At 42.2% G+C, this 22,126-nt stretch overlaps 1 protein-coding gene across 1 annotated transcript; it reads left to right on the top strand.

The window, feature by feature from the left end:
- Positions 1 to 10,408: 10,408 nt before the first annotated feature.
- Positions 10,409 to 18,600, top strand: LOC121167337 (class I histocompatibility antigen, Gogo-B*0101 alpha chain-like). The gene is made up of 5 exons (XM_040996790.1): positions 10,409 to 10,868; positions 11,085 to 11,360; positions 11,921 to 12,196; positions 12,364 to 12,477; positions 18,398 to 18,600. The coding sequence occupies exons 1-5, from the start codon at positions 10,409 to 10,411 to the stop codon at positions 18,487 to 18,489; spliced, it is 1,218 nt and encodes a 405-aa protein (XP_040852724.1). The 3' UTR covers positions 18,490 to 18,600.
- The last annotated feature ends 3,526 nt before the right edge of the window (positions 18,601 to 22,126 follow it).

The following is a 22,126-nucleotide window of genomic DNA, read 5'->3' as shown; positions in this document are numbered from 1 at the left end:
AGTCAGCACTGTCCAAAGTTAAAGTCCTCAAGGAGCCACCATAGCAGAGTCTCCTCTGACTCCTAAGATAACACTATGTCTCCCTAGACCCTGCTTCCACTTGTGGCAACTCTATCCATAGCCATGAATCAAGTGGATGAGCTGTTGGAAGTGTGTAGAGTATTAAGCATGTTGCAGCCTCTATCTTGTTCTCTGAAGCTCTCTGTCCTTGTACTAGTTTTGGAAGAGGCAGCTGCTCAGTGGTAAATAACTGGAGAAAAGCAAATGAGGAACCTTGAGACTATTCAGCAAGGAATGGAATCTCTTTCAGCAGCCATGTGGAAAGAGTTCTATGGGAATCCTTCCAACCCCAGCTAAGTCTCATAAGAACCAGCCTGGCTGATAACTTCCCAGAATGTTTGGAAGAGTTTCTGAGCCAGAAATGCTCAGTAAGCCTCTCCTTGCTTTCTGACCACCAGGGACAGTGAGACGGGTAGGCATGTGGCACAGTGTGCGAAGTTGTTTCTTCAGAAGTCTACATTCCAATATGGAGCTTCCTTATAAACTAGAAACGGAACTTTTGTTTGATCCAGCAATTCTACTAGTGGACATAGACACAAATGCATGAACTTATTGTATCAATGACTTAACCTTGTACCATGTGTATAGAAGTACTGTTTGCAATAGCTAAGTTTTAGACTTAACCAAGGAATCCATCATTAGATCCATGGATTAAAAAACGAATAAATGTTGTAGGGCTGGGGTTGTGAAATGCTATTACCAAAATGCCATATGGATGCTGATTTCAGTCTCACCCACACCTATCTGATCTAGTTCCCTGCTAACGCAGAGGGTAAACCAGTGAAAGAAGACCCAAGTATTTAGGTCCCGCCAACCCTGGGCTTACCTGGATGGAATTCTTGGTTCCTGGCTTCAGGCTGGCCCATCCTCATCCATTGGGATCACTAGAGAAGTGCACCAACAGAAGGATCTCTCTCTCTTTCTCTCTCCCTCTCTCCTTTTCCCTCCAAATCAGTAAACTTCCCTATCAAGTAATAAATATTTTTAAAAAATAAGAAAAATATTTTATATATATATAAACACAGAGTGGAATACTATTCAGCTATAAAGGGGAATGAAATACCGTCATTTCATATTTGGAACTGGAGGACATCGTGTTGGGTGAAATAAACGATACACAAAAAGATAATATCACAAGCTCTCTTTGATATTGGGAGCTCAAATTGAATAACCAAAACCAAAACCAAATCTAAACACACAATCTGAACACACAATATTGGTTAATACAGGATGGAAATGGTGAGAAGCATAAAAGGGATCTGAATGAAAAAACAGGGGAGGCTGGATGTGGTTCATTAATTGTGACAAAGATGGAATAAGATCCACAGTGAGGGGGTTCAGTGTGAGAGATTCCCCTGCTGTGAACTTGGACTGTGATGGCCATGTGAAAGACTGATGGTCATTGGGAGTAGAAAACAGCCTCCCCATGTACCCGACAGGTGTGAAGGACCCCATTCCTCCAGCTGAAAGGAGCTGATCTCTGCCAACAAGTGGGAGTAAGTGACTTCCCAACTACACTGAATTCATGAACGGTTGTGAATATTCACAGCATGAAGCAAAACCATCTATTTTCCTGTACTTTTATATACTTTGTGATATTATCAAATTGTTATACACTCATATTTCATTTGTTCAAAAAGAAATTTAGTGTATGATTTAGCAGGTATAACCCTACATGCTTAGGATTAAAACAGACCTAAGCCTCAGGTTATAGATGTCTACAGTGGTTTACTTAGGATTAATGTATCTGAAAGGCAGAACAGTGGTGGGTATTGTAGCACAACCAGCAAAAGCTACTTTTTATAAGGCCAGCATCCTGTATCACAGCACAAGTTTGAAATCTGGATTCTCTGCTTCCAATCCAAGTCCCTGTTAGCACAAATGAGAACACAGCAAAGGTGACATGAACACCTCGGACCCTGCCACTTATGTGGGAGATACAGCTGGGAGTTCTGAGCCCCTAATTCAGCCTAGACCAGCCCCAGGGCAGTGCAGCCATTTTAGAGAAGGTCTCTATGTCTGCCTTTGTGTCTCCCCTTCCATCTCTCTCTCTGTCACTCTGTATTCCAAGAAAGAGTAAAATAAAAGAAGAAGAAGAAATAGGAACAGAGAAAGAAAGAGAGAGAGGTTGCTTAAGTGCTTGGTTCCCTGACACTCATGTAGGTGACATGGATTGAGTTCTAGGCTCCTGATTTTGACCTGGCCTAGTTTGGTCTGTCACAGGCATGTGGGCAGTGAACCAGAGGATGAAGGATTTCTGTGCTTCTCCTTCTTTTTTTTTTATTCACTTTAATAAATAAAATGAAACAACACAATGTGTGAGCACAGTTGAAGGCCTTTTTATCTGTATTAAACAGTGACAATTTTGAAGTGACCAAAACTTATAAATGCCTCTGGTTGAAAGATGGGAACTAGTTACGCCTCAGCTGCTTCTCTGTGCAGAATGTGCTCTCCCTTGGCCTTCAACTGAGGTTTCTCTTATGTCAGGTTCATTTTATCCTGTCTGGAAATATTAAATGGAAAATTCCACAAATAGTCATTCAAAAGGTATCAAGTTGCATGTTCTTGTTGTTTATTTACTTATTATTTGAAAGGTAGAGGGATAGAGACAGATGTCCTCTGTCTTCCTGTTAAATCTGACAGTGCCTACAATTGTTATGGGGTGCAGCCAGTGATAGACAGTGGGCAAATGAAATTTGGCTGTGTCCTCTACCCTCTGTATAATTCCATCCTCAACTACTCCCCCCATGACCTAGTTTAGCAGACAAGTCCAATTACTCTAGATGTTTTTAGCTACAAGCCCAGTTCCTGTTCCTACCCATCCCAACCAGCACTAATCAACTCCTTAGCCCATAACACTTAGGTATTTGCTCCTGCGCACTTGTGACTATTCACCTATCAACTGAGAGGGGACGGTATTGCATTGTTGTGTAACCACTCCCCTAACAAGTCCCTTTAAATGGCCAATGAAGCCCTGGCTCACTCTCTTTCTGGCCAGGTGCTTCTGTTATTCTGACACCTCAACTCTTGGCTGACCCAGGACAGGTAATCCCCTGAGCATGGTCCCTGTGTACTGCTTAGATGAGACAATGGATATAATAATGTTGTTTCTGGTTTGTGTACTATCAGGAGTTCCAGGAGAGGTGAGGCCTAGCAGTGATGGAATGTGGGCAGAGAAGCCAGGGAAAGGTGAATGTCTGCAGCTTTGGAAGTGTGTCCAGGTTATTCGTTGCATGTCTCTTAGGATAACTTATATTGTTGGGGAAGCTGGGACACAGGTCTTCAGCTTAACGGATGGACTTAAGGGTAATGACCATTTGTTCCTCTTTGGATTATGTTTGGTTGGATTATGATTGGTTGGATTGCTATATCGATTTGTGATTTGCTAATTCTAGTATGTTCTGTTATTACCAAGCTTGGTTAATAAAGACTCCTTAATAAAACCTTAGACATGTTGGACCAGGCTTGGGCAGGAGCATGGAACTCCCTCTTGGTCTCTCATGTGAGTGCAGGGAACCAAGTATTTTAGCTATCACCTACAGCTTCCCTGCTTACATTAACAGGAATGCTAAATTAGAATCAGAGCAGCTGGACTCAAACCTGACATCCTGTCATGGAATGGGGCATTTTATGCAGACACTTAAATTCTAGTAACTTACTCCCTGATGGGTGTGAAGTATTTTTATGTCTTCTGTGTCCATGCTGCTTTCACTATACTTCTGTTGGTCAGTTAATAGGCATTCTGGTTGTCAGATGGACTGGCTATGTTGTGTTCCTGTGTTTAGTCCCTTTATCTGACAATAGTGCATCATAGGACCTCTGTCAGCCCCTGCACCCATCTCATTACACAAGGATGATAAGCATTATCTCATAGTCTTGATAAGTGGGAATACAGCATCACAACACACTCAAGAGTCACAATCACAGAGTTCGTAGAGTGTATTTTTTTTTTTTTTTGGAAAGGCGGATATACAGAGAGGAGGAGAGACAGAGAGAAAGATCTTCCATCTGATGGCTCACTCCCCAAGTGACCACAATGGTTGGAACTGAGCTAATCCGAAGCTCTTCTGGGTTTCCCACACAGGTGCAGGGTCCCAAGGCTTTGGGCCATCCTCAACTGCTTTCCCAAGTCACAAGCAGGGATCTGGAAGGGGAGTGGGGCCACCAGGATTAGAACAGGCGCCAATATAGGATCCTGGCATGTTCAAAGTGAGGACTTTAACCACTACGCTATCGCGCTGGGCCCCATAGAGTGTACTTTTAGAGCTGCTCTTCCTTTAGTTGCAGTTTCTTATCTCTTACTCTTCTAACTTATAAGCTAAACCTTATCACAGGATTGTGTACAGAAGAAGGAGCCACATTTCTGGTGGACATGGAAAGAGCCATGTCTGGGCTGTTATCAGGACTCCCACACATAAGCTCAGGGCTAGGAGTGAGGGTGAGTGTACCCCAGCTCACAGATGCACCTTCTGGAAAAGTACACCTGGGAGCAGAAGGCGTGTTGCTGGGATGCTGCTCAGACATGCTGAGGTGTGGAGGGGCCGCACTCACCTCTTTCACAGACAAGGTTCTGATTACTCAAGGGGTTCAAGTCTGTGCTATAAATGGGGCTGAGGAATCACAGGATCCTGGACCCAGGGACTCTCAAAGTTTCCCCAGTGTAAGTAGAACCCCAGTGTCACCTGCCTTCCCCAGGCATGCTGGTGCTCTGCAAATATGGTCCTTGGAGATGAATTTACTTCCAGAACTGTGTGGGGCAGGGGAGGAGTAAGAGTTCAGCTAAGGGAAAGGAACTAGGAAACACAAGAGTGGCTGTGTTCCATTAGGGACTTTCATAGTTCTCCCTTGGCTGAGCTTCAGAGAAAAATATGATAAAGGATATGATAAAGGATTGGACTTCGGATGGGAAGGGCCAGGGAAAAGTCCCAGACCCACAAATAGAAGCTGGTAAGTGGAGCTGCTTTTCAGGTTCTTGTACGTGTGCTTCCATTGTGTGTCTGCAGCAGCCTTGATTCAATGGTGTTATATCCATGGAATGCTTGTCTGGGAATCTCAGAACCTTCTTATCCTCTTGGTAGCAGGGATCCAGATGAGTGTTTGGTGGGATGTAGAAGGCCTCCATGGGAAAGGAGCCCTTGTGGGAAGGAGTCATAGGTCTCTACCTCTCCCCACTGCACCTCACCCCTCCCAGTGCCTGGACATTCTGACTTCAGATTCTTAGGTTCTTTGCACTTTTCTTCCCTTCATTTCCTCTTCAGCCCCCTTTCTGTCTAATGTTCCCTTCGACTCCTCTCTTCCTCTCCCCTAGGCTCCCACTTTCTTCGTTACAAGAATATTTTCTGTTTTCAAATTCAGTTACATGTATACATCCCTTTAAATGATAGAGCATGTCAGTTAGAACATGTTTCAGATCAGTTTTGTTCATATCATGATATCACGAATTTATATGCATATGTCTACATCATTTTGTTGGAATCACAATTTATGTTTTATTTTTCAGTTTAAAAATTAAGTTATGTGTGCAAATAAACACATCAAAGATACTAGATTATGGTATTTAGTAATATCTAAATTAAATTAAATTCATTTTGTCCCATGTAACATTTTTAAGATCTGTACTGAATTTCATAGTCTTCATCTTGTCTTTTCATCTACACATAGGATTACTAACATTGCCATTTTTGTATTTCCAACACATATATAAATGGCTATATCTAAATATGCTGAAGAAACTGATATTATGAACTGATGAACAATTATTTCTTTCGTGGAAATTGTCTTCCCCAGTTAGGTTACAAATTTACTCAAATGCTGTTTATTCAGATGTCACCTTAGTATGAATGATGAGGAAGTGGCAGTTATTTTTTTTTCTATGACAAGGCAAATGTCTGGATGAGACAGAAAAATTATTTTATTTTTGTATCCTGTAATTTATTCCACTGTGATTAAATATCAAAATTTCAAGAATTCAAAAATATATAAAGAACATTTGCCCCTTAGTTTAAGTAAGTATCAACAGACATTTTTCCTAGAATATTTTATCACCAATTTATTTTTCTGCCTTTCTTTCTAGCTAGTTATGTACCTATCATCTTTTACTAAATGATTTGACAGGAAGTTTGAGTCTTGGTGTTCTACTCTTGAGTACTTTTGTGTTCATTGTCTAAAAGCAAAAACATAATTTTACATAGCTTCTGCTCAATGAGTGAAATTAACAAATTGAGTGTGGATACCATATTATCATATTATTGATTCTACACTTAAATATTTCAAGCTATTTCAAGTATTTTTACTAATAACCATTGGAACTTTATATTATGATACAATTTCAAATGTATAAAAAATTAAAGAAGCAGCACAAAGCACTCATCACTTACCTAGAGTTAGCATCAATATTTTTTACCTGGGATGTTTGATCTAGCATCTATCACTTACTTATTTTTGCTCTTTTGAGAGTAATATACAGAATTCACATTCCTTTAATAACGAGTATTTCAGCATTTATTGTCTCAGAATGATATCATTATTATTTTAAAAGATCTAGTATATTTTATTTGGAAGATTACAATTTGAGAGTGAGAAGAAGTGACAGAAGGTCTTCCATCTATTGGTTCACTCCCCAAATGGCCTCAACTGCAGGAGCTGAACCAGTACAAAGCAAGGATCCAGGGGCTTCTTCCTGTTCTCCCATTTGAATTCAGGGGTTCAAGGACTTGGATAACTTGCTCTGCATTCTCAAGCCATAAATAGGAAATTGGCTAAAGATGAGCAGCTGGGAATTAAACTGGCTTAACCTGATGTACTACACTGCTGCTCCCAGAACAGCAGCATTATTTTGTCATTTCTTACCACTTATGAGAGACAGCAAGTATTATTAAAATATTATTTGATTAATAATCTGTATTTTGTTTTCTCTAACATCTTAATAATTATATCCATAGTATTTTTACGTCTTTGATCACATATTTAGATATCATGTCTTACTGATCTCCTCTAATCTGAACCAGTTTCAAAATTTCTTGTATCTTCATTGGCCTGTCTGTGTTTGAAGAATATCAGCAAACTGCTTTGTTTCATTTTGAGCTTGTCTCATCTTTCAAGACTGTATCTGAAGTGTCATCATGTCCTGTTCAGAGCATCACATCAACAAAGGATGTTGGTTTGTCCTGGCATTGGTAGTAATAATATCACATAATAATGAGCTTTTTAATGTAAAGTTATAGGTTTCATTTTTAATGTTTTATGGTGCAATTTCCTAGGGTCTGGGTCTTTCCTGCCCCTTCCCTAAATTCCTATCTCATGATTAATTTTCCCATATTTTAAAATAGTATAGTCCTTCACAAGCAGTCATAATTCCATCAGTCTGTCATGCACTCACTAAATGAGTCCTAACATTTGTGGTACAGACAATGTCAGACAGTCCAGCACCGCATTCTCTAGATATGTCCAACAGTTTCACTGGGAGTCCATTGTTTTATTTGGATGTAGAGATGCATTGTGTCTTCACATTTGAATATGACAGTCTCTATTACGTTGTCACTAAGTATTCCCTTAAATGAGAAGCCATGAAACAAAGTCAACAACAGGTACAAAGTTAAAACAAAAAGTTTATAGCATATGGAGTCAAAAAACACACCAATAAATAATCAACACATGGGTAAAGAAATGAAAAAGAAGATACAAAAGCCTCTTGGGTAAAATGATGCCATTGTGTAATCCAAGAGCCAGTGATGAATTTGAAAAGAGAAAAGAAGCTACTAGAAATAAATGAAAATAAAAAAAAAATCAAAACTATGGTTTGCAGCAAAAAGGTTACTAATCTCACAAAAATGCATGAAGGTTATATTGTATTTGTCCTTTGGGGATTGGCTTATTTCACTGAGCATAATGGTCTCTGGTTGGGACCATCTAGTTGCAAACGGTAGAATTTCATTGTTTTTAATGGCTGATTAATATTCCATGGGGTAGATATATCACAGTTTCTTTAACCACTCCTTTTTGGATAGAAATCTGGGTAGTTTGCATGTCTTTGTTATTGTAGATTGTGCTGCTGTAAATACAGGTTTACAAGTCCCCTTCTTATATGCATTTCTCATTTCCTTTGGATATATTCCGGGAGTGGGATAGTTGGGTCATATTGCAGATTTATTTGGAGTCCTCGAAGCACTCTTCATATTGATTTCCATAGTGGTTGTACTAGCCTACACTCCCACCAGCAGTGAAGGAGGGTGCCTTTCTCCCCACATCCATGCCAGCAGGTGTTGTTAGTAGAATTCTGAACATAAGCCAGTCTCACTGGAGCTAGGTGGAACCTCAGGGTGGTTTTCATTTGTATCCTCCTGATAGTTAGGGAGCCTGAGCATCATTTCATATGTCTGTTAGCCATTTGAATCTGTTCTTTTGAAAAATGTCTGTTCATTTCCTTCACCCATTTCTTCACAAGGTTGTGCTTTTGTTTGTTTCTTTGTTTTTTCCTGTCCTTGGATTCTGACGCTCTTTGTAAATCCTGGATGTTAGTCCTCTATCAATGATGTAATGTGCCATGATTTTCTCCCATTCCGTTGGTTGCTTCTACATTTTGTTAATTGTTTTCTTTGCTGTACACAAACTTTTTAGTTTGATGTAGTCCTGTTTGTTTATTTTGGCTGACTGTCTGGCTTTTGGTGAGTTTCCAAGAAATTTTTCCCATTCCTATTTTGTGGAGAGTACTTCCTATGTTTTCCTTAAATAGTTTGATGATTTCTGGGTGTAGATTTAGGTTCTTGTATGATTTAGAGCTGATTTTTGTATAACGGTACAGATGTAGGTCTTGCTTTTTAATTCTGCAAGCTGCGATTCAATTGCCAATATCAATTCTGCTTTTCAGATATACTGTGGTTGTGTTGTGGTCCCATGTCAGTTGCTTTATCTGATAGCACTGCATCATAGGATCTCTGTCAGCTCCCTCACTCATCTCATCACACAAGGTACAGTATCAACTCACAGTGTCATGAGAAGTGGGAATAGAGCATCAGAGCACACTCAGAGTCATAATCACAGAGGTCATAGAGGCATCATTATAGCTAGTATGGTTTAATATACAGTTGTTCATCTTTTACTGTTGTTATTATATAGGTTAAACTTTATCAGAGGGGTGTGCAAGGAGACATATTCCTGGGTCACATTCCTGGGGGACTTGGAAGGACCCGCTCTGGGCTGCTGTCAGGACTCACACACAGAAGCTCAGGGCTGGGGTCGGGGAGAAGGAGGATAACCCAGGGCACAGGTGCACTGTCTGGGAAAGTGCACCTGGGGCTCTGGTAGTGTGGCTACGAGGCTGCTCAGACAGTCTCAGGTATAGAGGGCCCCCACTCACCTTTTCCACAGAGGAGGGTTCTGATCCTTTAGGGGATTTACATCTGTGCTGTACCTGTGGAGTTGAGCAACCACAGGGGACTCTGACTAGGGAGATCTCAGACAACACTTCCCTAGGGAAGGGGAAGCCCCTATTTCTCCTCCTCTGCTCCCCAAGTCCACTCCTGATCTGGAACAAGGTTTCTGGAGGTGTTTCCTTCTTGAAGAATCCCAGGCACAGGGAAGGGGTAGGAGTTCAGCTCAGGAAGAACAATCAACAAAGAAAAGTGAGACTGCGCAATATTGGGTGACTTAAATGATTCTCTCATTCAGCCCTGGGCACAGCCTTAGGAAGGCAACATCACAGGGCACTGTGCTTGGAGGAGAGAAGCCAGAACAAAATCCACAACCACTGATATAAGGGTTCTGTGACTGGGAAGTGGAGCTATGGTTGGGTACTTCAAAGGTACTCTTTTTTTAAAAGATTTGTTTATTTTTATTAGGAAGTCAAATATACAGAGAGGAGAGAAACAAAGATCTTCTGCCTGATGATTCAGTCCGCAAACTGCAACTGAGCGGTTCTGAAGCCAAGAGCCATGAGTTTCTCCCAGGTCTCCCATGCGGGTACAGGATCCCAAGGCTTTGGACCATCTTGGACTGCTTTCCCAGGCCATAAGAAGGGAGCTGGACAGGAAGCGGGGCTACCAAAATTACAACTGGCAACTTTATAGGATCTGGGCACTTAACAAGGTGAGAAAATTAGCAGTAGGCTACCACGTAAGGCCATACTGTCTACTTTCATTGCGTGTCTACAGCAACCCTGATTCAATCTCACCAGATCCCCAGAATGCTGGCCTTGGGGACCCAGAATCTCCTGCTGCTGATGGCTGAGATCCTGACTTTGAGAGGGATGGGGGTAGGTGAGTACTTGGTGGGAAGAATACCTTCAAGGGAAAAGCACACAAACAGGGAGGTGTCTGAATCATGTCTCCATCAACTGCCCCGTGCAGGCCCCATGTCTGCTCTAGATATTCTGACTTCAGATTCACATCTCCTTTCCACGTTTATCCCGTTCCCTTCTGCCTCAGCCCCTTTTCTGCCCAAAGCTCACCTCAACCCTTCCTCTCCCTGTCAGTCCTGCTCAGAGACGCCGCACACCTGGCATGCACAGGATCAAGTCATCTCTCATCTCCTCTCACCCCCAGACGCCCACTCTCTCAGTTACTTTGAGGCCATCATGTTCCAGCCCGGGCACTGGAAGCCCCGCTTCATCTTCGTGGGCTACGTGGACGACACGCAGTTCGTGAGCTTCGACAGCGACGCCGAGAACCCGAGGGTGGAGTCGAGGGCACCATGGATGCAGCAGGTGGAGCCGGAGTACTGGGACTGGAACACGCAGCTCGCCAAGACCAACTCAAGGATTTGCCACGAAAACCTAAACACCCTGCGCAGATACTACAACCAGAGTGAAACCGGTGAGTGACACGACCCCTCCCCAAGTGCGCCCAGGTCGCTCCAGGGGTCACCAGGGCCGAGGTCCCCCCACCCCGAGACTGCGCGCCCCACGGAGACCCTCGGTGGGAGGAGCCTGAGGGACTGGGTTTTGTTTTCGGTTTTGGTTGAAATCCCCGCGGGTCGGTGAGGGCAGGGGCGGAGCTGCGTGGCCAGGGCTGATCACCAGCCGGGGACAGGCTTTCACACCCTCCAGAAGATGTATGGCTGCGAGGTCGGGACAGATGGTCGCCTGCTCCTTGGGTATCAGGAGTATGCCTACGATGGCGCTGACTACATCGCTCTGAATGAGGACCTGCGCTCCTGGACTGCAGCTGACATGGCAGCTCAGATCACCAAGCACAAGTGGGAGGCAACAGGTGAAGCTGAGCGCCAGAGGGCCTACCTGGAGGGCGAGTGCGTGGAGTGGCTGCACAGACACCTGGAGATGGGGCAGGAGATGGTGCAACGCTTAGGTGCGTGGGGCTGGGATGGGCTGCCCTTGCCCACCTCTCTTTTCATAAGGCTGGCAAGGGGGGCGGGGAGATTCAGGCCGGTGTGAACCTCTGGTGACGTCCAGATTGCTAGCACGTCCTCTTGGGCTGTGGGGCCAGGACCACGGAACTACGCAGGGTGTCTGCCTTTCCCTTTCATAACTGTAGGGACCCGGGCTGTATCAGGAGGTAGGGATAGAATATTCCAGAAAGACCTTTAGGGATGTAGTGTGAGCTGTGACCACTCCCAGGCCTGACCTGGGCCTCAAATCATTGCATTGGGAGGCTTCACTCCAGGGTTTCTGAGTCTCTTGACACACACACAAGGCAAGACCAAATCCCTTTCCTCCCCTGAGACCTGGAACCTCTGGTTCACCTGATTCTGGAACTTTGGAAAAATTAGATTCTCCCCATCCTGAGTTTGGAGTTTTCACAACCCCCACAAATCAGTGCTCCAGTCCACACTCAGGACAGTCACTGAGTGTAGCTTTAGTGTTACATGAAGAATACAAAGGGCCTGAATTTTCCAAATCTTTCCCCAGATGCCCCCAGAACACATGTGACCCATCATCCTGTCTCTGACCAGAAGGCCACCCTGAGGTGCTGGGCCCTGGGTTTCTACCCCAAGGAGATTGCACTGACCTGGCAGCGAGATGGCGAGGACCTGACCCAGGATATGGAGCTGATAGAGACCAGGCCTGCAGGGGATGGAACCTTCCAGAAGTGGGCAGCTGTGTTGGTGCCTTCTGGAGAGGAGCAGAGATACACCTGCCACATAGAGCATGAGGGCCTGCCTGAGCCCCTCACCCTGAGATGGGGTAAGGAGGGCAGGAGGGATGGAGTCTTTAGCAGGGGGCAGGACTGAGACTAGGATGTCAGAGCCCCTCACCCTGAGTTGGGGTAAGGAGGGCAGGGGGGCAGAGCCTTCAGCAAATCAGGGATGAGTCCTGGGGTCAGAACCCTTCACTCTTGCTTCCCCTCTCAGAGCCTCCTCAATCCACTGTGCCCATGTGGGAAGTCATCGCTGGCCTGGTCCTCACTGGAGCTGTGGTCATTGGAGCTGTGGTCACTGCTGTGATGATGAAGAGGAAGATCTCAGGTAGGGAAGGGGTGAGGAGTGGACTTTGTCACATTGGGGAATTCCAAACACCAGGTAGAAGTGCACCCTGTCACATTCATGGGAGACAGTCCCCACAGGGCTGTGTACCCAGGCTGGGGCACAGGTGACGACAAGGATGAGCATTTCACAATGATGATTCTGGGAATGCAGACCTGAGTTCTAGCAGCCCCAGGTCAGTGGGGAAGCTCCATCTGGGGACAGATATCCAGGATAGGTGTTTCCTGATCTTTTCTTGGGTCTGCAACCACAGTTCTGGGGACTTCTCTAAGATAAACAAGGAGTTGAGACTGCCTCTAGGTTTTCGACAACCTTCATTCATCTTGGTCTCTCCCAACTTGTGTTATTTTTCACAAATGGAAAGAAATGGAGATATGGTCATGGAAGTGGACCCAAATTTTCAGCCTGTACTTCTAAACCTGTCTCCTACTTTTTTGCTACAGAGTTAGTGGCTTGTCCAGATTAGGAATTCCTAGTGCTGGAGCTTCTGTTAACAGCTCTTTAACTCTTGGGAAGACTTCCTTTGCTTTCCTGTGCAGGAAAGCAGACATTGTTAGGACACTTTATTCCTGGAACACATCCTAAAAGTTCTTCCTTTCCAGAAGTGTACTTCACTACTCTTTCATCTCTGAGAGGCCTATAAATACTATAGCTTTCTTTGTCTTCCGTTAAAGAACATACTTACCTAGGGTCAAAATATATCCTTGGTATTGGCTTCTTATTCAGAAACCTAAGCTTTCATTGGGAAACTGTCTTCATTTTGCTGAAACATTTAATGATCAGATGACTTTTCAACTGAGTCCTCATCGGAAGAGCAAACAATGAGAATATCATCTACATTTATAGAATTGCTCTTCTATTTAATTGAAGTTCCTCTAGGTTCTTCTGGAAAAGGATTACCAAATAAATTAACATTATCTTTGAAACATTGGGGGAAGGACTATCCACACACTGGGGGGAGGACTGCCCACATATTTCTCAAATTACGTCTGAGAAAGAGCCAGTTCATTCAAAGGCAAATAAAAATGAGATTCTAGATTTAGTATGTTGCAGAAGAAAACATCCTTTAAGTGTAATATACTATATGCCATGAAGTGGCTTCTGGGTTTCATGTCAGTATACTTCTAAAGATTTTGCACAATAAGATGGATTAGAATCTTACCTTCTTACAGCCCCGAGCTCCTGATCATGATCTATTTCACACTTGGTTTCAAACTAGGCAAACAGGAGTATTACAGTAAGTCTGACATGAGACTACTTTCTGAGAAATGTATCAGGAGTCCAAGTAGACAACTAGCTCTTTGTTTTATTGATTCCAATAAGGAAACGTTATCTTCTCAGAAAACTCTGACAGGCACGGAAGTTGTAGTTCATTCATGTATTCCCTGATTCCAAGCTTGAAGGTCTACTGTATTTTTTATTTCAGTGTGAAGAGCATGTAAATTGTGATCTGCCTCAGAACTGCTAACACTATAACATAAACTGAGATGTAGAGGAAATTAATTTTGGGAATTATCTTGGGAACATATCACATTCTTTCCAAGCAAGGGAGTTGGGCAATAGTCAAGAGCAGAAACTGGCGACAAATAAGAATGTTTTATTTGACCCACAAAAGCAAAATGCAACCTTGAGAGTGAGGTTTACAATTAACTTCCTTAAGCGTTTGAGAGGCCCTGCATGAGAAGTTAGTACTATGAATTCTGCTGTTAATTTGGCTATTAGCAACTAACACTCTTATGCATGATATTAGTGTCACCCCAGGCTCTCAGCAATGAATGTCTAGGTTATGGAAACCTGCTGGGTTCACAGTCTCACTCCTGAGATGAGGCTAGGAGCCAAGGGAAAGCAACTCCTCCCTTCAGAGAAGGGGCATTGCCTTTTGAAGCCACGGCGGTATTCTTTGAATCAGTGCACTGGCTTTCCACACCTGAAACACTCTTCTGTGCAGTGTGCCTTTTGTCCAGACCAGAACACATTTTGGGCTGTTTCTGAGGTCACTGAGTTCTGCTTACAGCAACTGCTTCAATGAGCTTATTGTGTGGGCTGTTTCTAACTCTTAAGCATCCTTTCCTTTTAAACATTAGGTCATTTCTAAATACTTCTTCTGTTTGTGCCACACAGCTTATGAGAATTGGGGGTCTCGTAGCTAGTCTCTGAAACTCTGCCCTCAACAGTCAGTTTATAGGAATGAATGTAGAGTAATACATACAGCTGGAAAGGCTTTGTAGATCCTGAGAAGACAAAAATAGACATAATTCTCCAACAGCGTAATTTTCCTTAAACATCTGATTTGAATGAGTAACTTGGAGCCTTAGAATCTCTAGCCTGGAAGAGGCTGCTTATAGTAACCAGCCTTGTGGGAAGTCCTGCATGTTTACCTTGGTTATTATGCATTGTCCCTAACTGGACTTCAGAGAAACACAGTGCTGTCACAAAGACTAGTCCACAAGAGGCAAATACACGTGAAACTAGGGTATTGTCACAGCCCTCCAAATTTTCTTGAATGCTGTTGCCACCAACATTACATACGAACATCAAGGAGGCACCACCTATTGCCAAGATGACAAATTTTGTTTGAAATACTAAGGACAAAAATACAGTGAATGGCTAAAATCAGCTGCCAGAGTTTCAACTCAAATCCAGAAACTCCTGCATCCAAACAACTTTGGATATTGTGGAGGGAAACCCATTCATTAAAATGCTGGATAATTGGACAGGTAGCAAGCTATCAGCTCTGATGTTCATCATAATGGGGCAGGGTCTGGTGCTTGTCTTCTAAAAGTCCCACTGAAGGTAAACATATCAGTGATGGTGGTCCTACCCTTTGTGATGGGAAGTGGATTCCCACCCTGATTTTCCCATGCCTGTTGCAGAGCAGAAATTAGCAGGTGGAAAGCTATCCTGGCCTATACTTTCATGTTAATAAGGAAAGCTATTAAGACAAAGCTGGTTGATCACATGAAGACCATTCACAAAACTGAATGTTACGTATTGCCTTTTCTCACAGTAAAAAGTAATAATATTAATAATAACTGTATAAATAATAACCTTATAAATAATAATAGCCTTATGAAATATTAACATTATAAATAATATTAATAATAAGCCTTATAAACTATATAAAGAAAACTAATGAATTTTCACTAGGTATTCACAAACTAGCTACTTTGGAACTCCTTTAATACCAACAGGTTGTCACCTGTGTGGGCTGGAATTGTTGACATTAAGGTTCAAATCCACCCACAATTGCCTTTTAATTTGCTAATCAGGAGATTAGTGAGATTGAGAGGGAGGAAGAACGGGAAGAAAGGGAAGAAAGGGTGAGAGACTTAGAATTTAGAAATCATGTACTGCTGTGACAAAGATCCACTTAACATGATGATGCATTGTGGGTCTCATTGTTTCAGGCTACATGTTGACATCCCTAAGATGAAGTGTGGGAGGTGGAAGACTAGGTTTTATTCTAGGTCCTTTCCTTCTGCTCAGAGAGGCATTTTTTTTTTAAGGATTTATTTTTATTATTTTTTCATTGGAAAGGCGGAGAGGAATACAGAGAGGAGACAGAGAGGAAGATCTTCCGTCCGATGATTCACTCCCCAAGTGAGCGCAACGGCCGATGCTATGCTGATCCGAAGCCAGGAGCCTCTTCCGGGTCTCCCACGCGGGTGCAGGTTCCCAAAGCTTTGGGCCGTCCTCTGCTGCTTTCCCGGGCCACAGGCAGGGAGCTGGAAGGGAAGCGGGGCTGCCGGGATTAGAACCGGCGCCCATATGGGATCCCAGGCGTGCAAGGCGAGGACCTTTAACCACTTGTGCCACCGCGCCGGGCCCCAGAGAGGCATTTTAACTATAGGCACATTTGAGATACACAAACTGGTAGCATTTTTTCAAAAACTGAGAAAGCAAACTTACATGTTCACAGGCATCCTTGAGTAATGGGGTAGGTTAGAGAGTGAAAAGAGCTGGTGAGGGGAATTAGAAAGGAGTAACTTAATTGTAGTCTTGGTCTCAGATAAAACACCTCCCAGCATCTGCATGAGGTAATGTGGTCACGTGGGAGTTTTATTTTTTTATTTTCCCCCAGGTCCTGAATGAAAATAAAGCATCCTGGGAAAGGGGATGTTTTGATAGCCAAGTAGGATTATAATATTTGGAGTAGAATTCTACGGTTTGTGACCTGTAACTCAGCTAACTACCTTATCATATATCACAAGAAATGGCTTAATCCACACTGCTACAAAAACAGCCGCATATTAATCACTTTCTATATAACCCTGTCAGTGGCCTAAAAATATCCTGTCCTTCTAGGTTAGATACAATGTCACTCAAAATCTAGACCATGAATAACTGGTAACAGTCTTTTAAAAGATCTGTTGAAATGATATAATGCATATTTTGTTTACATTTCAGTTACATTTCAGTTTGCTCTTTCAATTCTCTACCAAACTATTCCTTTGAGAAGGATCATACTGCCAGTTGTTGGACAATTTGGAGTTGTAGTGTGTTTTGTATTATGAAAAAGAAATGTGCCCTGACTTTCCAAATTAGCACCATATCTACTGTTCCTAATATTTTATAACAGCTTTAGATCAATTGCAGCTACCACTGGCTGAGCAAACACCAATCTCTTTCTTGGCTCTCTCTCCAAATGGCCACAATAGCCAGAACTGGGTCATGCTGAAGCCAGGAGCCAGGAACTTTATTCAGGTCTCTTGAAGTGACAGGTTAGCATAAGGTACTGTATCATGCTTGCAGATACCAGTTGTTGCTCCTTGTAAACTCTCCATCGCCTCTGGGAGTGGTCTGTGGGACCTTTCTTAACCTGAGCCTTGGCTACAATATTAGTTTACCACATCCTGCTTAATAGTACAAGGCAGAATCAGCACCTGTCAATCAGCTTGTGATGCTCGTCTCAAATACTCTGTGTGATGTTTCGATATAACACTTCCATATGGGTGTCAGTGCCTAATTACTTGGTCCATCTCTCACTGCTCTCCCAGGTGCATCAGCATACAGTTGCACTGGAAATGGAGCAGCCATAACATGAACCTGAATTAATAAAAGATGCCGGTCTTACAGGCAACAACTTAACCTGCTGTGTCACAATGCTCGCTCATAATCTAAACTTTCAAAAACATACTTGACTTCACCAAAAATGCTGATGTGGAGAATTAAAAAAATTTTCCTCTCCATGGTTAGTAACACCATTAACCTGAGAAAGACTGTCAAATCAAGATTTCTTGAGTTCTGAAATTTAATAAAAAATTACAACAGTTATGGGAGGGAGTGTTTCATGACAAAGTAAGAAGTACATCATTCTGGTAGGAGGTTACTGTGCCATTGTCTCATATCTGTATTCATATCCTCAACTCTGAGGTGGGCTGGAAAATTGTGGCCTATATTTCTGGCAAAGTTTCTTGTTATTAGTGGGTGCAAGATCTTTGTCTCTTTTCTCTGTAAATCTGCCTTTCCAACAAAAATAAATCTTAAAAAAAAAATAAGGCATCACATGCATAGTTAACATAATGTCAGGATTGTTCATGCTTCACACCAAGGCAAAGTACGCTTTCACCTTCAAAAGAGTAGTATGTGCCTTCCATTATACAATAACTTCTGAAAATTAAGATAGCCTTCATATTGGAATACATTGATATATATTTCATATATTCAGGAAATACAAAATATTCTTGAACAAGTAAGATACTTCTGTGTTTATCCCATGTACTGAAGTCAGTACTGCTCACCCTGAGATTTTTGTGTGTAATTCTTGGAAAGTCTTAATTTTTAAAGTCTGGATGTCACCAATATTTCTGAGATGAGGAGTCATTATAGTCATAGAAAGTACTGGAGTCATCCTTTAGGATTCCCAGATACTAATTCCAGTATTATATTTTTTTCTTAACAGGAGGACTCATTCAATCAAGGATGCAGAAATCAACTAACGCAAATGCTGGCAAGGGGGTGGGAAATTGCATGCCACTGTTATTCAGAGTCTAAGATATCAGAGTGTAGATTGGCTCAGCCACTCTCTAAGTCAGTATGGAGAGTGCACAGACAACTGAACTTGGATGTACCATTTGAGCCAGCTATTCCACTCCTGAAAATATAGTCAAATGAGGTGAAATCTGCATATGAGAAAGCAACCTGCTGTAGGGGGACATTGTGACCCTAGGATGTCAGGGAGCACAGGATTACAGTTGAATGGCTATCTTTTGTATACCTGATTGGATATCATTTGTGTAAGAACAGTTGAGTGGGGCCCGGTGCGATGGCCTAGCAGCTAAAGTCCTTGCCTTGAACGCGCCAGGATCCCATATGGGAAAGCAGTCGAGGATGGCCCAAAGCCTTGGGACTCTGCACCCGTGTGGGATACTTGGAAGAGGTCCCTGGTTCCTGGCTTCGGATTGGCATAGCATCGGCCATTGCGCTCACTTGGGGAGTGAATCATTGGACAAAAGATCTTCCTCTCTGTCTCTCCTCCTCTCTGTATATCTGACTTTCTAATAAATGAATAAATCTTAAGAAAAAAAAAGAACAGTTGAGTGGACAGAAAGTGTATGAAAACACTTGGTGGAATATACAAAAAAAAGGAGTTCCAAACAAAACTATAGAAACAGTTGATGGGTTTTGTTGATAAGCTCCATACTTCCTCCCTACTCCCATATGACCCTCAGTGTATAAAGTCTGATGCCACTAATAAACTTTGGCTTTTGGCCCATCAGTCAGGGTCCACGTGTGTTATTATTGACTCTGTGCACCAAGCCCATCACTGCGGGACAGCAACAACCTGCAACCCTTTACTTATAGAAGCACAATTCACAGCAGTGAAGACCACTCAGATTCCAATCAACAGATGAATGGATAAACTGTAGCATAATTACTCTGGAATATTACAGAGGTATTAGATGAATGCAGTCCTACTGTTTACAACAGAATGGACCATCATGTTTAGTGAAATAAGCCAACCTAAAATAGATAAATATCATGAGTATAAGATATGATAGGTAATCCAGTGTTTCATATATTTGCATAGATGAACTACTAATGGAGACTAGCATGCTGGGAAGTAAAGATATGCTCAGTGCATCTCTGTTCCTGAGTAAAAGTAGGACTGCCCAGGGGATCTTTAAATACATGTTTGCAGTATGATATTAGATTTTCTTTGTCTTTCCCTACAATGCCATAATATACTTAATTAGCAGAAAGTTGTAACAGTTATTAAGGGACTATACTACTATGATAAGATAGGGAAAAATGGAAGAAAATAACTAAAAAAAATCGAAAAGTTAATATTTTATAATATTTATATACAATGTACACTCATCTTTCTATGTGCTTTACACAAGCTCTAGATTACTTATAATGCCTAATAAGATTGAAATTCAGTGCAAAGTATGTGTATTTTAAGAAGCAATGACAGGGCCTAGAGCCATGGCCTAGCGGCTTAAGTGTTCTAGCGTTGAATGCACCAGGATCCCATATGGCGCTGGTTCTAATCCTGGCAGCTCCACTTCCCATCCAGCACCCAGTCAAGGACAGCTCAAAGCTTTGGGACCCTGCATTTGCATTGGAGACCTGGAAGAAGCTCCTGGGTCCTGGCTTTGGATCGGCGCAGCATCGGCCATTGCTGTCACTTGGGGAGTGAATTATCTGATGGAAGATCTTCCTCTCTCTCTTCCTCTTTGTATATCTGATTTTGTTAAAAAAAAAATCTTTAAAAAAGTATTAATGACAAAAATCTGCACTTGCTCCTATCTAATACAGATGAAATGATTTTTTTCTGAATGTTTTTATATTCTGAATATTTCAGTTATTCACTTTAGTTGGATGCGCAAATTCATACAGCGCAGATGACTAACCAGGCACCCGTTAGCAAGCCCAGGACAGAGGGATACCTAAGAAAACAATTAGAACAACTCCCTGGGCTTTTCTCCCCAAAATTAAAATTGCCATATTTCTTGAGATGTTAAAAATAAGTTATATATATTTTTATTTTATTTTTCATGGTACTGTTCCATAGGCTCCAGGATCTGCCTTTCCACCCTTCACATTCCTTTCCTTCCCCTTTATCATTACAGCACTAAAGTCCATCAACAACAAACAAGTCTTATAAGTTTTAATGACAGGTATCTTGAACATAATGTATGTTAAAATTTTATATAGACAGAAAGAAACATAATTACCTTTTTAATTTACCCCTTAGCAGGATGGGGGATTGGGGAAGGAATTTCAGGTAACTCAAGACAAGTCATTAATTTTCCTGGAAACACAGCCCAAAATGCATTTTCTCAATGATGACTGGACTACAGATTGAGTTTCACTTTGGTACAGCAACCCAGTATCATGCTAAAGCCATTCCTATGTTGTTTGAACCAAGACTATTCCTTGGAGGAAATTAATTAACACCTTGGGACTTAAACTCCCAATGGCCTCAGTCAAAGAAAATAAGCTACATCCTTGATTCCACTGAGTATTTCTTCTAAAATAGGAAGCGATGCCTCTGACATCTGAGTATTCTAAAAGGTGTGTTTCTCTATTTTATTAGGCTCGTGGAATTCTCTTTTTAGCATGATGGTAACAGTGGTTACTTTCAGTCTCTGTTTCCCTTTGTTGGTGAAGTAGAATGTATGGGGCGAACAGCCATTTCTGTTAGCAGTTTCAAGAGAAACAGGGAACAGGTGACAGCACACACATGATGAGGACAAAGGAAGACAGCACACAGGGAATGTAGACAGAGCACAAGAGAAAGGAGTTGCTCAAGTACCGCTTAACCAGCAGGTAAGAGTACAAAAGAAATAAAGCATGACAAGAAAAAAAAGTTGTCTGGTGATAAGGGGATGGGGGGATGTGGACACCTTTCACTAAACAATGCCTGATCTACACAGCAGTTAGAGTGAGCCATGATCATAAATCACCACTGGCATCTTGTATGCTTTGCTCCCTTGTGGTAGACCACATTCTAACCTCTCACTGTATACATAAATGTGTCTCTCAGCTGTGACTTTGCTTTAGTTAACGAACTAATTCACAGAGATTACTTTTGGAGAATGAAGATAATTATACATCATAGGAAGGCACAACTTGGGAGTCCATATATCTCATGATACACTATCTCCATCATGGATAAAATTTGAGAATCTCTTGGAAAATTTCTATCATCCTGCAAATGACAGTTAACTCTAAGTCGAGCAAGCTTCATGCTTTTCCACTTAAACCTTGTTGTTTCTGACTTAACCATAGCTTTTTAAGAAGTTCTTATTTGAAAATGCACTCTCTTTTTGTTCTGTATATTAACTGGATTACATAAATAGTTCAGTGTAATAACTGGTTAATTAGGTGCGAATCCGAAGTCAGGATTGTAGTCTTGGGGTCAAACTATTTTCCCAGTTTTCTTGCTGAAACCCAACCAATTAGTCACGCTTGACATGTTTTTCTCATAAAACTTGTAATTTCGCAAACGTTCCCTTATGAGATTCCCCTCTCCCCAGGAAGTGGCAACCACAGGACTTTTTGCTGTGACTTCCTTCTTCTTGTGCTACAACTGAATAAGAAATGTGAGATAAGCATTGGCGATGGCAGTGGAAAGGATAAGGATGTGACAAGGTTAGAGCAGGCAAATAATCCAGGGAGAAAT

Source organism: Ochotona curzoniae, unplaced genomic scaffold (genome assembly GCF_017591425.1).
Source record: "Ochotona curzoniae isolate NIBS_2020 unplaced genomic scaffold, NIBS_Ocur_1.0 patch361, whole genome shotgun sequence".
Taxonomy (NCBI): Eukaryota; Metazoa; Chordata; class Mammalia; order Lagomorpha; family Ochotonidae; genus Ochotona; species Ochotona curzoniae.
The sequence above is the reverse complement of the archived record's forward strand: the minus strand, read 5'-3'. Positions and strand labels throughout refer to the sequence as shown.

Bases quoted from the DNA above. Each gene is read 5' to 3' on its own strand.
- LOC121167337 (XM_040996790.1), top strand. From the start codon at position 10,409: ATGTCTGCTCTAGATATTCTGACTTCAGATTCACATCTCCTTTCCACG. The intron at 12,197-12,363 runs GTAAGGAGGGCA...TTCCCCTCTCAG, and splicing joins GCCCCTCACCCTGAGATGGG to AGCCTCCTCAATCCACTGTG. The intron at 12,478-18,397 runs GTAGGGAAGGGG...TTTTCTTAACAG, and splicing joins GATGAAGAGGAAGATCTCAG to GAGGACTCATTCAATCAAGG.